This window comes from Notamacropus eugenii, chromosome 2 (assembly GCF_028372415.1).
Source record: "Notamacropus eugenii isolate mMacEug1 chromosome 2, mMacEug1.pri_v2, whole genome shotgun sequence".
In the NCBI taxonomy this organism is placed as follows: domain Eukaryota; kingdom Metazoa; phylum Chordata; class Mammalia; order Diprotodontia; family Macropodidae; genus Notamacropus; species Notamacropus eugenii.
This window is the reverse complement of record NC_092873.1, coordinates 494,195,625-494,210,879: the sequence shown is the minus strand read 5'-3', so window position 1 is coordinate 494,210,879 and position 15,255 is coordinate 494,195,625. Positions and strand designations below refer to the sequence as shown.

Below are 15,255 nucleotides of genomic sequence, written 5' to 3'. Positions count from 1 at the left end.
TTTGGAAATGTTTTAGGTCCTTACCTTGCTGTGGAGGACTAAGTTTATCAAAAACAGTCCTTGAACCCTGTGGCTGTTACTGTGTTATGTACTCCTCGTTCTGCTGACTTCACTCAGCATCAGTTCACATAAGTCTTTCCAGGTATTTCTGAAGTCCACCTGTTCATCATTTCTTATAGCATAATAGTGTTCCATCACATTCATAGACCACAACTTGTTCAGTCATTCCCCAATTGATGAGCATTCCCTTGATTTCCAGTACTTGGCCACCACAAAAAGAGGTGCTATAAACATTTTTGTACACGTAGGTTGGTTATGAGAATCCAATGAGATAATACTTGTAAAACTCTTAGCACAGTGCCTGGCACAAATGCCAGCTATTATCAGTAAAATGATGGTATTGAAGTAGATAACCTTAACATTTGTATGATTCTAGGATTAATTATCAAAGCCCCTCAACCAAGACCAGAATCAGAAAAACCTCAGAGGAGAAAAGGGTCTTAGAGACCAAATACTCCAACTGATACCTGAACAAGAATCCTTTCCTCTGCATACTCAAACCAACAAGTCAACGAACATTGTTTGTTGTGCACCTACTATGCACAGGTATATGAGGTGTACAGGGAGGACTAGCTGAGCCCTTTTCAGGGCTACTCATCCCCCTTTGATGTCCACCTGTCACCCAACTCTTATTTGTGGCTCTAAGAAGCTGTAGTGGCCACAGCTCCATCAACTATCTTGGCAGATGAGCTAAGCCAGGTTGAGAGACCTCCAGCTCCTTGGTGAGTAAGGGACATGTCTACCCCAAGTATGTGAAGACTTCCACTGGTGGAATAGGCTGATGAGAACTTTTTTTTTCCCAATGGCCACGTAGACCAGAGGGACTGTAGAGCTTAGAGCTTGATGAGATATCAAAGACGTCAAGGACATTCACGGCATCCCAAGCCATTTCCAGTCATTACTTTTGTCTTGCCCCTGGACTTAGATGACTCTGGAAGAGAGAGTGAGGCTAACAACTTTGTGCAACTCTGCCTCACTTAAATCCAACGTACGAGCAAGCCAAAACATCATCCAGGAGAACAATGACTGTGTGCCAGGCACTGCCGAATGAAGGATAGACTGGAATCCACTGGCTCATGTGAGACTTGAGGCAGGGACGCCAACTAGCAGGCTAATAATCCAGGTGTGAGGTGATGAAGGGCAGTTGCTGTGTCTGAGAGAAGGGGACAAGTATGAGAGATGTTCTGAAGGTAAAATGGAAAGGAAATGGCAACTAATTGGATATGAGGGGAGAATGGGAGTGAACAGTTGAGGATGGCACCTAGATTATGAGCCTGAGTGACCAGGAAACGGTTGTGCCCTCTACAGAAATGGAGGCATTAGGAAGAGGGGAGAGTTTTGGAGGAACATAATGACTTCTGCTTTGGATGTGTTGAGTTTTAGAGGTTTATAAGTTGCCATTTCTTTGCCTGATCTTCTCAAACAAGGGGGAGGGACTGAGATTATTATTATTATTTTTACATTTTCATTTTATTTTATTTTTATTTTTAAATTTTTTACAACTTCCAAAATAATTTTATTGGAAGGATTTTATTTTACTTTTGCTCTACCTGTCCTGCTTCCGTTATTCAGTCTGTTATTCTCTGTGACTCCATTTTGGGGTTTTCTTGACCGAGATACCAAAGTGGAGTGGTTTGCCATTTCCTTCCCCAACTCATTTTATAGATGAGAAAACTGAAGCAGACCGGGTTAAGTGACTTGTATAGGGTCACACAGCTAGTAAGTGTCTGAGATCAGGTTTGAACTCAGGAAGTTCAACTGACTTCTGGCCCAACACTCTCTCCACTATGCCACCTAGCTGCCCCATTCTAATTTTGGATAGCTCTAATTATTAGGAAGTTCTACTCCCCCCCTCCCCTGCCCCAGCATCAAGCCTGGATATTTTTTTCTAAATCAGAAGATTTAGTGGCTTGAAAAAACCTTAGAGATCATTTTGTTCAGCCCCAACCTTTTACAGACAAGGAACTGAGGCTCTGTGACTTGAAATAAATGACTTGAAACCTTTGAACCTTTTACTACTGAGAACAGCCAGGTATCCATAACTTTCCATTCTGCTGAACACTAATTGTGGGCCAGGGGTTCATTTGCCTTCTGCAAAGGCAATATCTTGTGAGCTCAAGCCCAACTTTTACAATATGCTAGGGAAGCAACAGACCATTTGATATGGGGACTGCCATTTTTCATGACACATGTAAATTCACATTTAGGAATGCGGAAACCTCAGAGGCCCTCTAGCCCAACAGAAATCAAACAAGAATATGCCTCTTATTACATAAAGGCACTTAACAAATATTGATTGATTGAGATTTGAGAAGTGGTCAGCCACTCTTTTTTTTTAAGACCTCTAATGAAGAGCAAGTCATAAGCAACTGTTTTGTTTGTGATCCTACTTGGGGTTTTCTTGGCAAAGATACTGGAGTGGTTTGACATTTCCTTCTGGAGAAACTCTGTGATCCTGCCAATCAGAAGAATAATAATAGTCATCATTTAGTTTAACAATTTAATGTTTGCAAAGCACTTTACAGATATCTCATTTTATCCCCACCTGAGAAACAGGTGCTATTATTATCTCTATTTTAACCATGAGGAAACTAAGAGAGAGAGAGAGAGGTTAAGTGGCTTGTCCAGAGTCACACAGCTAGTAAGTAGGTGAGAGGAGAGTTAAAGTCAGAACTGTGTAAAAGGGGGACTACCTGTAGTTGCTGATGACTTCCTCTTCACCAGAGGTTTTCAAAAAAAGAATGAATGACCACTTATCAAGTATCAATCAATAAATAGGGACATTTACAGGACATTCTAGTATACTGGAAACAAACCTTATCCCTCCAGCTTGTTTGGATTATGTCACCTTCTGGGCTGAGGACTGGTGGTTTGAAAATGGCCCTGACTGAGGCTATTGGCACTCACAACTAAGGGACCAGGGTGAAACCTGGGGCGGGGGCTAGAATACGGGAGCGTGAACTGCTCATGGACTGGGCGGACCAGAGAAGAAAAGCAGCCAGCCTCGGGAAGACCGCCCCAGGTACTTTTCCAAAGTCCTGAGGGATTTAGCAAAACTTCACTTCTGGAGAAAATTTGGGAAGCTGCTGGACAGCGGTCCCGCCCAGTTCTGCCGCTGTTCACCCCTGTCCTTCCTTCCGCCCTCTCCTCCTCTAAGCAGGGGAGTCCCGGGGCTGGTTTTCACCCCCGGCAGAGGTACCGGGAGCGGTGGGGCGAGCAGGTGAAAGCCGCTCTCGGGCTTTCTCTGCTAGAGGGGCCTTCACGTGACACCTGCTGGGTTAGTGGCCCGCTGAAGTCCGGGCGTGCCTTCCTCTTCCTGCAGTTTCTACTCCTCCTCCTCTACCTCCCCCTCCACCACCTCATGTCTCAGCAGTGCCGCCCGCTGCCCCGCGGGCCAGACGTGATGGACTTGCCAGTGAGATTCCCCCCTAAAAGTAACTCCTGGGGAACCAGCAACAGGTCAGTGGCACGCAGTGGAGTCCCGGGCTTGGGGGTGCTGGAGGACAGGGTGTCGGGGGGAGACAGTGTGGACCTTCTGCCCCAGCACCCCGCAGACTTAGTGGGGAGCTCAGCGCTCTGGATGAAGAGTTGAGGAGCTAGAGATAGCCCCCTTCCTCCCTCACACCTCAGACGGAGAGTGAGCCCTTGACCCTTGGACTTCTCGCCTGCTTTCTCCCACCTGGTTTCTCCATCGCCTTTCACACGCCTGCCCCTTACCATTTCCCCCTCACCCCCACCCCCGCCTCAGTTTCCTCAGTCCAGCTAAGAATTCCCGTTTTTCCCTTTCCACTGCTTCCCGGGTCCTTCTCACCTCTGCCCCTACATCTCGGACCCTGGATGGCCTGTCCCGTGGGTGGAGAAACTTTCCAACTCTGCCAAGTTAACTGCCGGCCCCGGGTCCTCGCCCTTGGGCGGCCCACTGCAGCAGCTGCTGCCAGAGGAGTGAGGTGGTAATTTACAGCCGAGGGCGGAAACCAGTATTTACGCTCCCTGCTCCTGTGGGTAAGGGCACAGAGAAGCCTTTGAGACCTGGGGTTCAGTCCGGATACTCGGGCCGCCAGGCTCCCAGGCTCTGGGCCGCTCCTCACCCCTCTACTCAGTTCCTCTCTTGGGTGTTAAGAGCTTCGATGGCCTCACTCCAAGTGGGCTAGGTAGGATAGGATCTGAGCCAAGAAGGATCTTGGGTGCTTGGGTCCCTCTTGGGTGCTTCACCCTTTGGGAGCTGGTGAGCAAATCTCGTGTGTGTCCACGTGTTCATGTCCATTCGTCGGTCCGATTGCCCTTCCTTCCCAAGTAGCCTTCTTTTCTGAGTTCGGGAGCGTTGGAAAGTTTTGGAAGCTAAGGGAATTAAGTGGATATCTTATCTTATCGTTCAGGCAACGGACACAGATCAAGTTTTTCCTGCGTGCCCATCAGGTGAGCATCTTTCCCTGGGCTCCTTTGGCAGACCTTTGTCCTGGTGTTGTTTATTTGTTTTTTTAAAAATTCATCTAGTCGATGACTCCATCCTTCTGGAGGCTCTCCTGCTTCCTCCTCACTTTATGTATCACACTTGATCATACAACCAAATACTAGCTTTCCGCAGTGGAACAAACCAGTCTTTCACTTAAGCTGGAGAGTTTTCATTTGGATAACCCCAATTCACTCTCTTGGTGGAGAGATACAGTGCCACCAGGCTGGATCTGCCCAAGCCCCCTCATCCTCCCCCTCCTTTATGAGAGAGTACATAGTTCAGACCTATAAAAGGACTCTATTGGCCTCTGCCTGACAGAAGGTAGTGTATGTAAACATGCATATGTTCTCTTCTGCCTTCCTCCAAAGCAAATACAGTGCTCAGTTGTTAGACTTACTTTAAATAATATTTGGAGACTTTCCTGTTTCCCCCCAGAACAGACCCGCAGTATTACAGATGTATTTAAGGCCCACCAGTGAGGAAAGAAGTACTGGGGAGGGAGAAATAAACATTTCATATTCCCTAAAAGCTAGCGCCTTCCTTTGCTGCTCAGTACAAGTTGTTTGCATGCTATTAGACTACCAGTTAATTGAGAGCAGTGGCTGTTTTGTATGCCTAGTGCTAAGCTTCTGTGCCTGACACTAATAAGGCCTTAATAAGTGATTGTTGACTTGTTAGACTTGAAGCCCACCTATCATACAACCTGGTGCATAATAGTTGCTTGAACAGAATTGTTTGTATTCATTTTTGCCTTAGTACTGTGCTTGAACTGTCCCTGAATCCCCTGTACCTATCACAATCCTTGCCCAGAGCAGTGCTTCAGAAATACTGGTAGATTGAAATGGGCTCAAAATATCCATGCTCATTTTAATTGAATCGGAAGAAGGTTAGTTCCATGCCTTACCCCCCAAGATGGGGAACTGGGGGCTTCAAGGCCACATGGTCCTTGATTGTGGCCTTTTGACTGAGTCCAAGTTTTACAGAACAAATCCTTTTATTAAGGGGATTTGTACAGTGAAGCTTGGATCCAGTCAAAGGGATGCACTTGGGGACCTAGAGGGCCACATGTGGGCTTGAGGCCACAGGTTTCCTACCCCTGACAGCATCTTTCCCTCAGCCCAAATAATTATGTAAATACGCAGGGACTCATTTTTCAAAAAGAAGAAACACAGAAAAGTAATTTAAGTAACTTTCTGTCAAGATGGATTTGAACATAAATGACTTTGAGTGGGAGCCCTCAGAGAGTAGTAGCTCCATCTTTGCCTTATCTGGCACAGAACAGGCAATTGACCTGAAGATTTACTTCTGCAAAGTCTGGCCACCCTGAGAATGTTCTGACCAAACAGATCAAATTCTGGAAAGTCAGGTTTCTTCATTATGCTCCTTGAGAGGAAGGACTTCTTTTTGCCTTTTGTAATTTCCCTGACTCTTAGCATAGGGCCTGACGCACTTTGTAGGCTCTTAGTAAATGCTTTTTAACTGACAGACTTCGAGTCACAGGACCAGAATTCCAATTTGGCTTTTGCCCTTTAGAACAGTGAGATCCTATAAGATTCGCTTAATCTCTTGACCTCAATTTCCTCTTTTGTAAAAAAGGAGGGAGAGAGGGTGGACTGGTTAATTTTGATGGTCCTTTCCCTTCTAGATCTAGCATAACTGTCCCCAACCTCTAGGGAACTGACCCTGGAAGCTTGGTGTGGGAGGGGAGAGGGCCTACCAAGGCCTGTCCATGCTTCTCTGGGACTTTTGCAGCTCTTTTTAATTAAAAAGCAAACAAAAATTATCCCCACCTCGAAAAGCTATTGTAATTAACCTTCAAAAGCCACACCTTTTGCTTTTGACATAAACCAGGTCATTCAACCCAAGTTCCTTCCAAAATCGGCTTGTTCTCTCAGGCTCTCCAGACCTTTGCCAATGACAGCTCTGGCTATGGGCTTTTCTTCCTTGTCCTCCATCTGAAACCAGGCAAGTGTTTCATTCTCTTTTGCCTTCCCTGCCCCCAGTTTCCTCCTCCTTGCTTGAGAACCACAGTATATGTAACAGCTTTAAACTGTAATATAAAATTTAACATGTTAACAATGAGAAAAGATAAAGACCAGGCCAAAAAAAAAAAAAAAGGCTTACCAAATTAGAAAAAAAAAAGGGCACAGTCATAAACTAATCCCTTTGGCCAATAAAAATTAAGCTGAGAATGAAGAAAGGTAGAGGCCTGTTCTCTTCTGGAACGACACCAAAGAATAGATTTCCTTAACCTAAACTCATCTCTTCGAGATATAGAAGAATTTTTTTAAGCCACAGATTAAGAGCTGAAAGGAAACTCTTCAGTGACCTAGGCCAGCCCTCTCATTTTACAGATCACAAAACTGAGGCCAGGGAGCTTAACATTTATGTCACCTGGGCAGTCATTATCAGAATCAGAATACTTTTCATTCACACTGTATCTGCTGCTGGTCAGGAAACATTTTAGTACCTCGGATGTGGTAGGCACTGTGTTAAAGCCCTGGGTAGGCTAAGAAAAAGAAGATCCCTGCCCTCCAGGTGTTTATATTCTGATGGAGAGATAACAAGCCAGCCCCCTAAGTACAAACAAGGTAGGTACTGAATAAACTGGAGATAATCTACTTAAGGAAGGGGAAGCTAGGTGGTTCAGTGGATAGAGTGCTGGGCCTGGAGTCAGGATCACCTGAGTTCAAATCTGACCCCCAGCTGTGTGACTCTGACTGAAACCTGTCTGCCTCAGTTTCCTGATCTGTAAAATGAACTGGAGAAGAAAATGACAAACCGTGCCAGTATTTCTACCAAGAAAAGTCAGTCGTGATCAAAACAACCAACAACCACCTCAGGGCTAGTACTAGAATTAAAATGGGAATTAGGGTGGGGTTTTACTCATTCTTCTCCAGGTTAGGCTGGTTCTCTTCCATCCTGCTGCCGCCCTCCCCCACTCTTACCCGCACCCCCTTCTGCTCTGATTGAGCCTGGAGTCCATATGTTCTGCTTCCTTCATGGTTCTGGTTTGCTATCCTGCAAGGGGATGCTTCTGCCGCTTTCCCCTTTTTTGTCACCTCTGCCGAACTCGTCCAACCCTTAGCATAGGACCTGACAGCCTATTAAATTCTTAGGCACTTATCAGTGCTTGCTGACTGGCTTACTTATTGTTGTTTCTTCATTCAGTCCTGTCTGACTCTTTGTGACCCCATTCGGGGTTTTCTTGAAGGCAAAGATTTTGCCGAAGATTTTCTTTGCCAAGAAAACCTCAAATGGGGTCACAAAGAGTCAGATATAATAGGGAAAAAAAAGACAGCAACAACATGTACAAACAAAATATATAGAGGAAAAAATGACTCAGTCCTGTTCAATTATGATTCCTGTAATGTTTTGGTCTCCTTAAGTAAACTTTCATAAAGATGCAAAGACTTTTGAGGCCTAGATAAAACATATGGGTCCAACCCTAGAGGATCACCAACATATCAAAATCTATAGGTAGAATTCATACAGAAACATTGCTGAGTACTTCCAAGAAAGGGTTAGTTATGATTCTTCATTCCTCCTTTTGGCTCATTAGGGGTATAGCATAGCCAACTTTCCTAGTAAGGATTTTTGTAGGGAATTGTTGAAACATTTCTCGTAATTGGTGAAAAGTTTAAGGGCCAAGCCCTTCTTGGACAGAGGTGGGGTGCTAGGTCAAATCCTGTCAGCTGATGTATTTGAGGGTTTCTTGGTTAAAAGCGAGACTTCATTCTGAAAGAAAGGGGAGGGATTGTATTTCTAGAAATTATTGCGAAATTGAAACAAATGATATCAAAAGAACTTATTTAAAAAAAAAAAGTTTGGGGATGGGGAACAGTAGAGAAAGTCCCCAGCCAGTAAGACAACTGCCTCTACATCCAGACCTATTCCAGTCTTGCTTGAGAATGGAGTTTCCCTCCATGGCTTAGTCTCCTCTTTCCCCCATTGGCTGGACATTTCCCTTAGGAGGGTTCTCTTTTGTTGTGTGTGATGTGACTTTAATACCCCATAGCTGGAGTTCTGCTTTGTGGGCACAGTGAGTGAGTGGGTGGTCACAGAAGATCTTAAAAATTCTGTTTTAGGGAAATTCCTGTTCTTCTAGTCATTTCTTCATTTAAAAAAAATGTTATTTGGAAAGGAGGAAGGGACTGAGCATTAGAGAACTAAAGATTATTTCATTTGATCATCACAAAACCTTTCGAGGTAGGGGCTGTTATTATACCCATTTTACAATGCAGAGAAACAGGTTAAAAGTGACTTGCCCAGGGTTACTCTGCTAAGAAGTGCCCTAAGGCAGGATTTGACCTCTGACCTTCCTGAGTCCCATCCAGCACTCTCTCCCATCTACCACCTAGCTGCTACTCAAGGTTAGAGACAGGGAAGAGCTTTTCCTTGAAATTACTTCCCATTTACACTGTATACATTTCATATATTCAGTTGTTTTTGTGTATGTTTAGGCAAATATGGCAAGTTGTCTTCCCCATTAGAATGTGTGCTCTTTGAGGTCAGGACCATGTTTTTGCCTACCTTTGTATCTCCTGCACTTAAAAGATGTTTGTTGACCAACAAACTCATTTTAGTGACAATCAAATAAATATTTATGGTTAAGTACTAAGGTGGGGAGAGTGGCCTAATCAGTTTTAGAAATTTGATCCTCAGAATTTTTTAACCATAATTGAAAAATAAGTTTTTGGGGAGGGAGCCAGGAAGACTTGAGTTCGAGTTGTCACCTCTAACACACAATGGCTCTTGCTTAACCATTCAATTCTCCAGAAAATTCCCTAAGCCTACAAACTGCTGTGTAAGAGCTAACCTCAAATTGTAGAGAACTTCCTCATTTTGAAATCAAGATCTAGTCTGGAAAAAAACCAACACCTTCCAAACCAGAAAACTCCAAATAAAACCCACAGATTCAGGAGACACACATTCAGCACTCCTTCAGCATCCTGGGATTTCGGAGAATACTTATGGTCACAGAGAAAAACAGATATCCTTTAGTCTGGAGAAGAGATCCTTGGGAGGTCTAAGGCAGTTGTCTTCCCGGATGTGGAAGGGGGTGGGAGAAGTAGGAAAGAAGCAAATTCAAGGTTGATTTGGTGTCAGGAAAGAGACTTCCTAAGAATTAGGGCTGTCCTAGAGGAAGGGTCTGTCTCTGGAGCTTCTGGGTCCTCCCTCACTGAGGGTCTTCAAGCCAAGACCAGTTGGGGATGGTATAGAGGAGCTATTTATGCAGGATGGGGAGGGGACAAGATGGTGCCTCTGGGCTTCTGTGTTCAGTACCACAATTTGAGTTTCCCAGAGTATCTGCGTGGTTCCTTCAAATTTGGTATTAATCAAGAGAAAACTTACATGCCTAGGTTGGTGTCTAATGCTATTTCTGTGCAGAATCTGTAGTTTCAAGGTCTCAACTGTTGATATATATTAGATTGTGTCCTTGAGGTAAAGTCTTCAATTGGTTCTTAAAAAAAAAGGTAGATGGGTAGGAAGGGAGAGGTAAAGGCCTTTAAAAGCTTTTTCTGTAGAACTCAACCTTTGATGTTAAGAATAAATTATCATAGGTCATGTTTTTTGAAAGTTTTTCATAGTTAACAAAAGGGCAAAATGTTGGTTGAATTGAAGTGACACATTTGAAACTTTGTTAAAACTGCTTTAGTGAAATCTGTGAGCTCATCTGTTTGAGTACTTTCTTCACAGATATGGACTGCAGCCTTCACACATCCTGTCCTGTGGGGTGTTTGCCTGTGTTTCTTTAAATTTTCCAAATAACAATCATAACGATGGCATTATTTACATATATGTGTATATGTATATACACATGTTGCCTTAAAGTTTCCAAAGTGTTTTACAAATAGTATCTCATTGGATCACAACAATAACCTTGGAGGTAGGTGCTATGATTATTCCCATTTTACAGATGAGGGAACTGAAGCAGCTAGAGGTGCATTGACTTGTCCAGGGTCACACATAGAGTAGTAATGAGGTAACATTTGACCTTGAGTTTTCCTGACTCTCACTGTAGCTCTTTCCCCACCGAGGCAGTTAGCTGCCCCTGTACATACTGGAGTCCTTGCCTCCATTTGTTTGTTTGTTTGTTTTTTACTATTTCTTGGAAAACAGTTAACTTATTGTTTAAATTTGTTGTCTCTTGAAAAAATGTTCTGAGCTTTGAGTCAGGAAGCACTGGATTCATAGCACTGTCTCTGGTACTAGCTATGTGACCCCAGGCAAGTTACTCAGTATCTTCTCAGGCAGAGGAAGCTTCAGTTGCAAAGATGGTTGTGATCTGTGTAAGTGGGGTTCTTATACCATAACTATTAATCTCTTCTGTATCTTGCTTACACTTCTCTGCTAAACTACATTTCCTCTCTCATTGATTTCTTTTTTTAAAAAAGAAACTTTTATTGATGTCTGCTGTTTCTGTAAAAAATTATATTTTGCTACATTTTGAGTTCCAAGTTTTCTCCCTCTCTGCCTCCCAACCCTGCATTAGAGAAGGAGAAAAGGCCAACATCTTTCTATCTCTCTCTCTGTCTGTCTATATCTTTATTTAGCTATCTCTCTGTCTATATCTGTCTGTATCTATCTCTATATAGATATCTATATCTGTGTATAAGTCTATATAGATATAGATATGGAACCATATTTCCATATATCAGTTATTTCTCTGGAGGTAGAGAGCATTTTCCTTTCTGAAGTCCTTCAGAATTGATTTGAATGATCATAATACTCAGAACAGTTTAGTCATTCAGTTATTCTTCAAATAATATTGCCATTACTGTGTACAATGTTGTCTTGGCTCTGTTCATTTCACTTTGTTGTTTCATACAAATCTTTCCATGTTTTTCTAAAACCAAATTTCTTTTACAGTACAGTAGTATTCCATCACTATCATATACCACAACTTATTCAGCCATAGCTCAGTTGATGGGCATCTCTTTAATTTCTAATTCTTGGCCACTTCAAAGAGAGCTGTGATGAATATTTTAGAACATATAGGTTCTTCTTCTTTCCCCCTGATCACCTTAGGAAAGAAACCTAATAGTGGTCTTCCAAGGTCAAAGGGTTTATAACTCTTTGTGCATAATTCCAGATTGCTCTTCAAAATGATTGGATCAGTTTACAATTCCATCAACAGCGTATTAGTGTCCCATTTTTTCCACATCCTTTTTAACATTTGTCAATTTTCCCTTCTAACATTTTAGCTAGTTTGAGAGGTGTGAGATGGTAACTCACTTCTGTTTCTTATATGGTCACAATCATCTCATGAATCTCTTCCCAAGCTCCTCCCGCAGATCCATCTCATATAACAAAGTATTTTTTTAGAGAGAAAAAAAACCAGTACAACGATCATCATGTTGAAAAATGTTGGTTTTGTGTGGAATTTCCTATTGTGGAAGGTTTATTCTGGACTAGATCACTGGGAATTTTTAATGAGGAAATAGATATGCGATGTGTAAAACCTGTGGACCTCCTACCTCCATATATTATCATTTACATTCTACTTGATCTTTAGAAAGTTTTCTTACACTTTCTCTTTTTTTGGAGGCAATCAGGGCTAAGTGACTTGCCCTAGATCACACAGTTAAGGCTGGACTTGATCTTGAGTTATCCCGACTCCCCGGTTAGTGCCACATCCATTGCACCACCTAGCTACCCCTATTTTATTTCCTTTTGACTTTGGTGTGTAGTTCTTTCAAATGACTTTGTATATTGTTTTTGCCTCCAAACTCAATAGCCTGGCTTCTAATCTCATTGTTCCTCAAAGTTTCTAGTTGATCTCTTCATTGTCAAATATAATGGCCATTCTCCTCAATCCTTATTCTTTTTGGTCTCTGCCACTTTTGATTCTGTTGGTACTTTCTCCTCCTGAATATTCTCTCCTTTGGGCTTTTGTGAAGCTGTTCTTGTGATGTCATCCTCTGTTGTTTCCTCTGCCTACCTAGATCTTCAGTCAAGGTTCTAATAACGGATTGTCAATGTTTTCCAAGCCTCTGCTTGGGCTCTCTTTTTCCCTCTGTGCTACTATGCTTGTAGATCTAAACAGCTTCCATGGATTAATTATCATCTCTATGTACCATTCTCAGGTCCATATATATATATCCAGCCCAAGTCTCTCTCCTGAACTCATTACCAAAAGCCTCCTCTCCTCTTCTCTCCTCTCCCCTTACCTGAGGGTGCTTTCTCCAAAGGAGGGTAAATTTTGATGACTGAATCCTACCTAACTTGGGGTTTATTGGCTAGAATTTCTTCTCAAAGACAGCCTTAAAACCCATTCCCTCTGGATCGCATGGATTGAATAACAATAGGTCCCTTCCCAAGCACCACTTAATAGTTACTTTTTTTGGCCCTTTTAGCTGTAAATAGTAACTCTTTCTCTTTTGGCCATCAATCCTGAGGTTTGATTTGGAAATCCCTTTCCAGTTTGATTTTTTTTTTTTTTTGACTAAAGAGGCCATCTCTTGACTCACTTCTTAAAGAGGTCTGTTCACTGAATGGGTGTTGCCTCACTCAAAGTGAGAAACTGAAAGGACTTTAGCTTTAAAAGGGCCAAGGTCTGTCACTGCATCCTAGGCCATCTCCAGTTGTCCTTATCCGTATCTGGCCACTGGACCCAGATGACTCTGGAGGAGAAAGTGAGACTTTGCACAGCACTCCCTCACTCAAATCAAAGTCAATTTTGCAAGTCATTTCATCATCTCCCTGATGTCACAGTCCTCTTTGAAAATGAAGGACCAACCACAACAACCCTTCTGCATCTCAAATTTAAAGATCCAAAGCAGAACTTAGTATTCCTCTCCCCTTTCTCCCACAAGCAAACCCTTTTTTTTTTTTTCAAACTTATTACTGTCTAGGGCATCACCATTGTCCCAGTCACTCAAGGTGGAGTCTTCAACATCATCCCCAACTCTTCCAATCTGGCCTCAGACATTTACTAGTTATGTGACCCTGGGCAAGTTACTTAACCTGTGTCTTTTCAGTTTTCTTAACTGTAAAATGGGGATAATAATAGCACCTACTTCCCAAGTGGGTTGTAAAGATCAAAGGAGATAATATTTATAAAAAGCTTTTAGCAGAGTTCCTGGCATATAGTAACACCACATATCCAATCCATTGCTAATCTTGTCGTTTCTACTTTTTTTCCCATCACCATTCAGGCTTTATCCCCTTGTGTGTAGCCTGTTGCTCTAAATCAAATATTTCCCTACAATAAACCATTTTCCACTCAGCTGCCAAAGTATTTCTCATAAAACCTGGCTGGAATAACGTCACTTTAGGTTCAATAAACTCCAGGTGTTCCTTATTACCTCCTGGATCAAATATAAAATTCATTTGCATTTGAAGTTCTTGTAAACTGGTCCCTGCTAAATAAAGGCTTAGCTCAGTGCCTAACACATAACAGGTGCTTAATAATTGCTTGGTCCTTTCCATACGAAAAATTCTGTAATTACTGCCCTAAGAAGGGTGGAGCTGGGAAAAACTAGGATATAGCATCTGAGGACTGAGTTCAAATTTCATTTTTGCTAGTTACTACCCAAGTGAGCCAGGACAAGTCATTTAGCTAGCCTTATTGGTCCTTAGTTTCTTATTCTATAAAATTAGACTTTTTTTTGAGGGTGAATCTCTGATGTACCTTCTAGTTCTAAATCTGATCATGTGAGCCCTTCATATGTTTACATGTACAGAACCCATAATCACTAGACTCCTTTGGGTGGCCAACTCTGGAACCAGCTGAGGGATTAGGTTGGGTGCTCATTAGTTTCTAGAATGTGTTAAATGTAACCTTCAGTTGACCAGATTTTTTTATCCTCAAAATTATCCATTGGTGGTGCATTTGTATTCTGTTCTAGAGTCCTGCTGATGGGTATCATATATACTGGTTTTTGGCATGGTTTTGAATCATGTTGACCTCAGTAATTCAATTTAATTCAAAATCATCTATTATGCACCTACTATGTGCAAGTCCTGAAGTTAGAAGGCTCTGCTCTTATTCATTAAGGATCTTGTTCATATATGAATTGGACTAAGTGACCTCTTGGGTCCTTTCCAACTCTGATGTTCTATGTGGTTACAGCTTGATAGTGGAAAAAAAGCTAGGAGGTAAGGGAGAATGTGGCAAGTGCAAAGGAGAGAGGGAGAGAGATTCAGGCAAATGGTATAAGAAAACTGAAGAGGGAGAAATCACTTTCAGCTGGTTGGTTGGGGAAGGAGTCATGGAGGACTTCCCTACTTCTGTTGTCTCTGCTTCCATCTCCCCAGTAGTCAACTGTAGAGTCATTTTTGGTCTTTCATCCTCCCTCACCCCACACATCCAAACACTTGCTAAAGCTTGTCATTTCTACCTCCTCCATGTCTCTGATCTTTCCTGTTCTCTCATGCAGGCCCTGCCTTAGTTGGGGGTGAATGACAGTCATCCCCACCTGCCTGAACTGTGTAGAATAGCCTCCTAATTGGTTTTCCTGGCTCAAGTCTCTTCCCTCTCCACTGATTTTCTGAAAGTTCCCATCAGACTATGTTTCTTCTTTACTTAATGAACTCCAGTGGTTTCTTATTACTTCTAAGATCAAATATGAACTTCTCTGTTTGGCATTTAAAGCCCTTGGCAAGTTGACTTCTTCTTACCTTTCCAGCCTTGCTGTATGCAACTTCCCTATATTTGCTCAGAATTTCATCATATCGGCATTCTTGTTATTCCTCCTACACAGCTCTCCATCTCCCACTCCTGTGCCTTTGCCCTG

The 15,255-nt window shown here is 42.5% G+C and overlaps 1 protein-coding gene across 3 annotated transcripts in view; it reads left to right on the top strand.

The window, feature by feature from the left end:
- The first annotated feature begins 2,968 nt into the window (after positions 1-2,968).
- MCOLN2 (mucolipin TRP cation channel 2) overlaps positions 2,969-15,255 on the top strand; it is an 82,911-nt gene continuing 70,624 nt past the window's right edge. The window contains exon 1 of one of the 3 annotated variants that reach the window (XM_072648906.1): positions 2,969-3,519. In XM_072648906.1, the coding sequence (XP_072505007.1) occupies positions 3,422-3,519 (98 nt within the window). In that variant the 5' untranslated portion in view covers positions 2,969-3,421. Of the gene's footprint in view, positions 3,520-4,379; positions 4,477-15,255 lie in introns of those variants that run through there. The other 2 variants (XM_072648904.1, XM_072648905.1) reach the window with 2 other exon arrangements.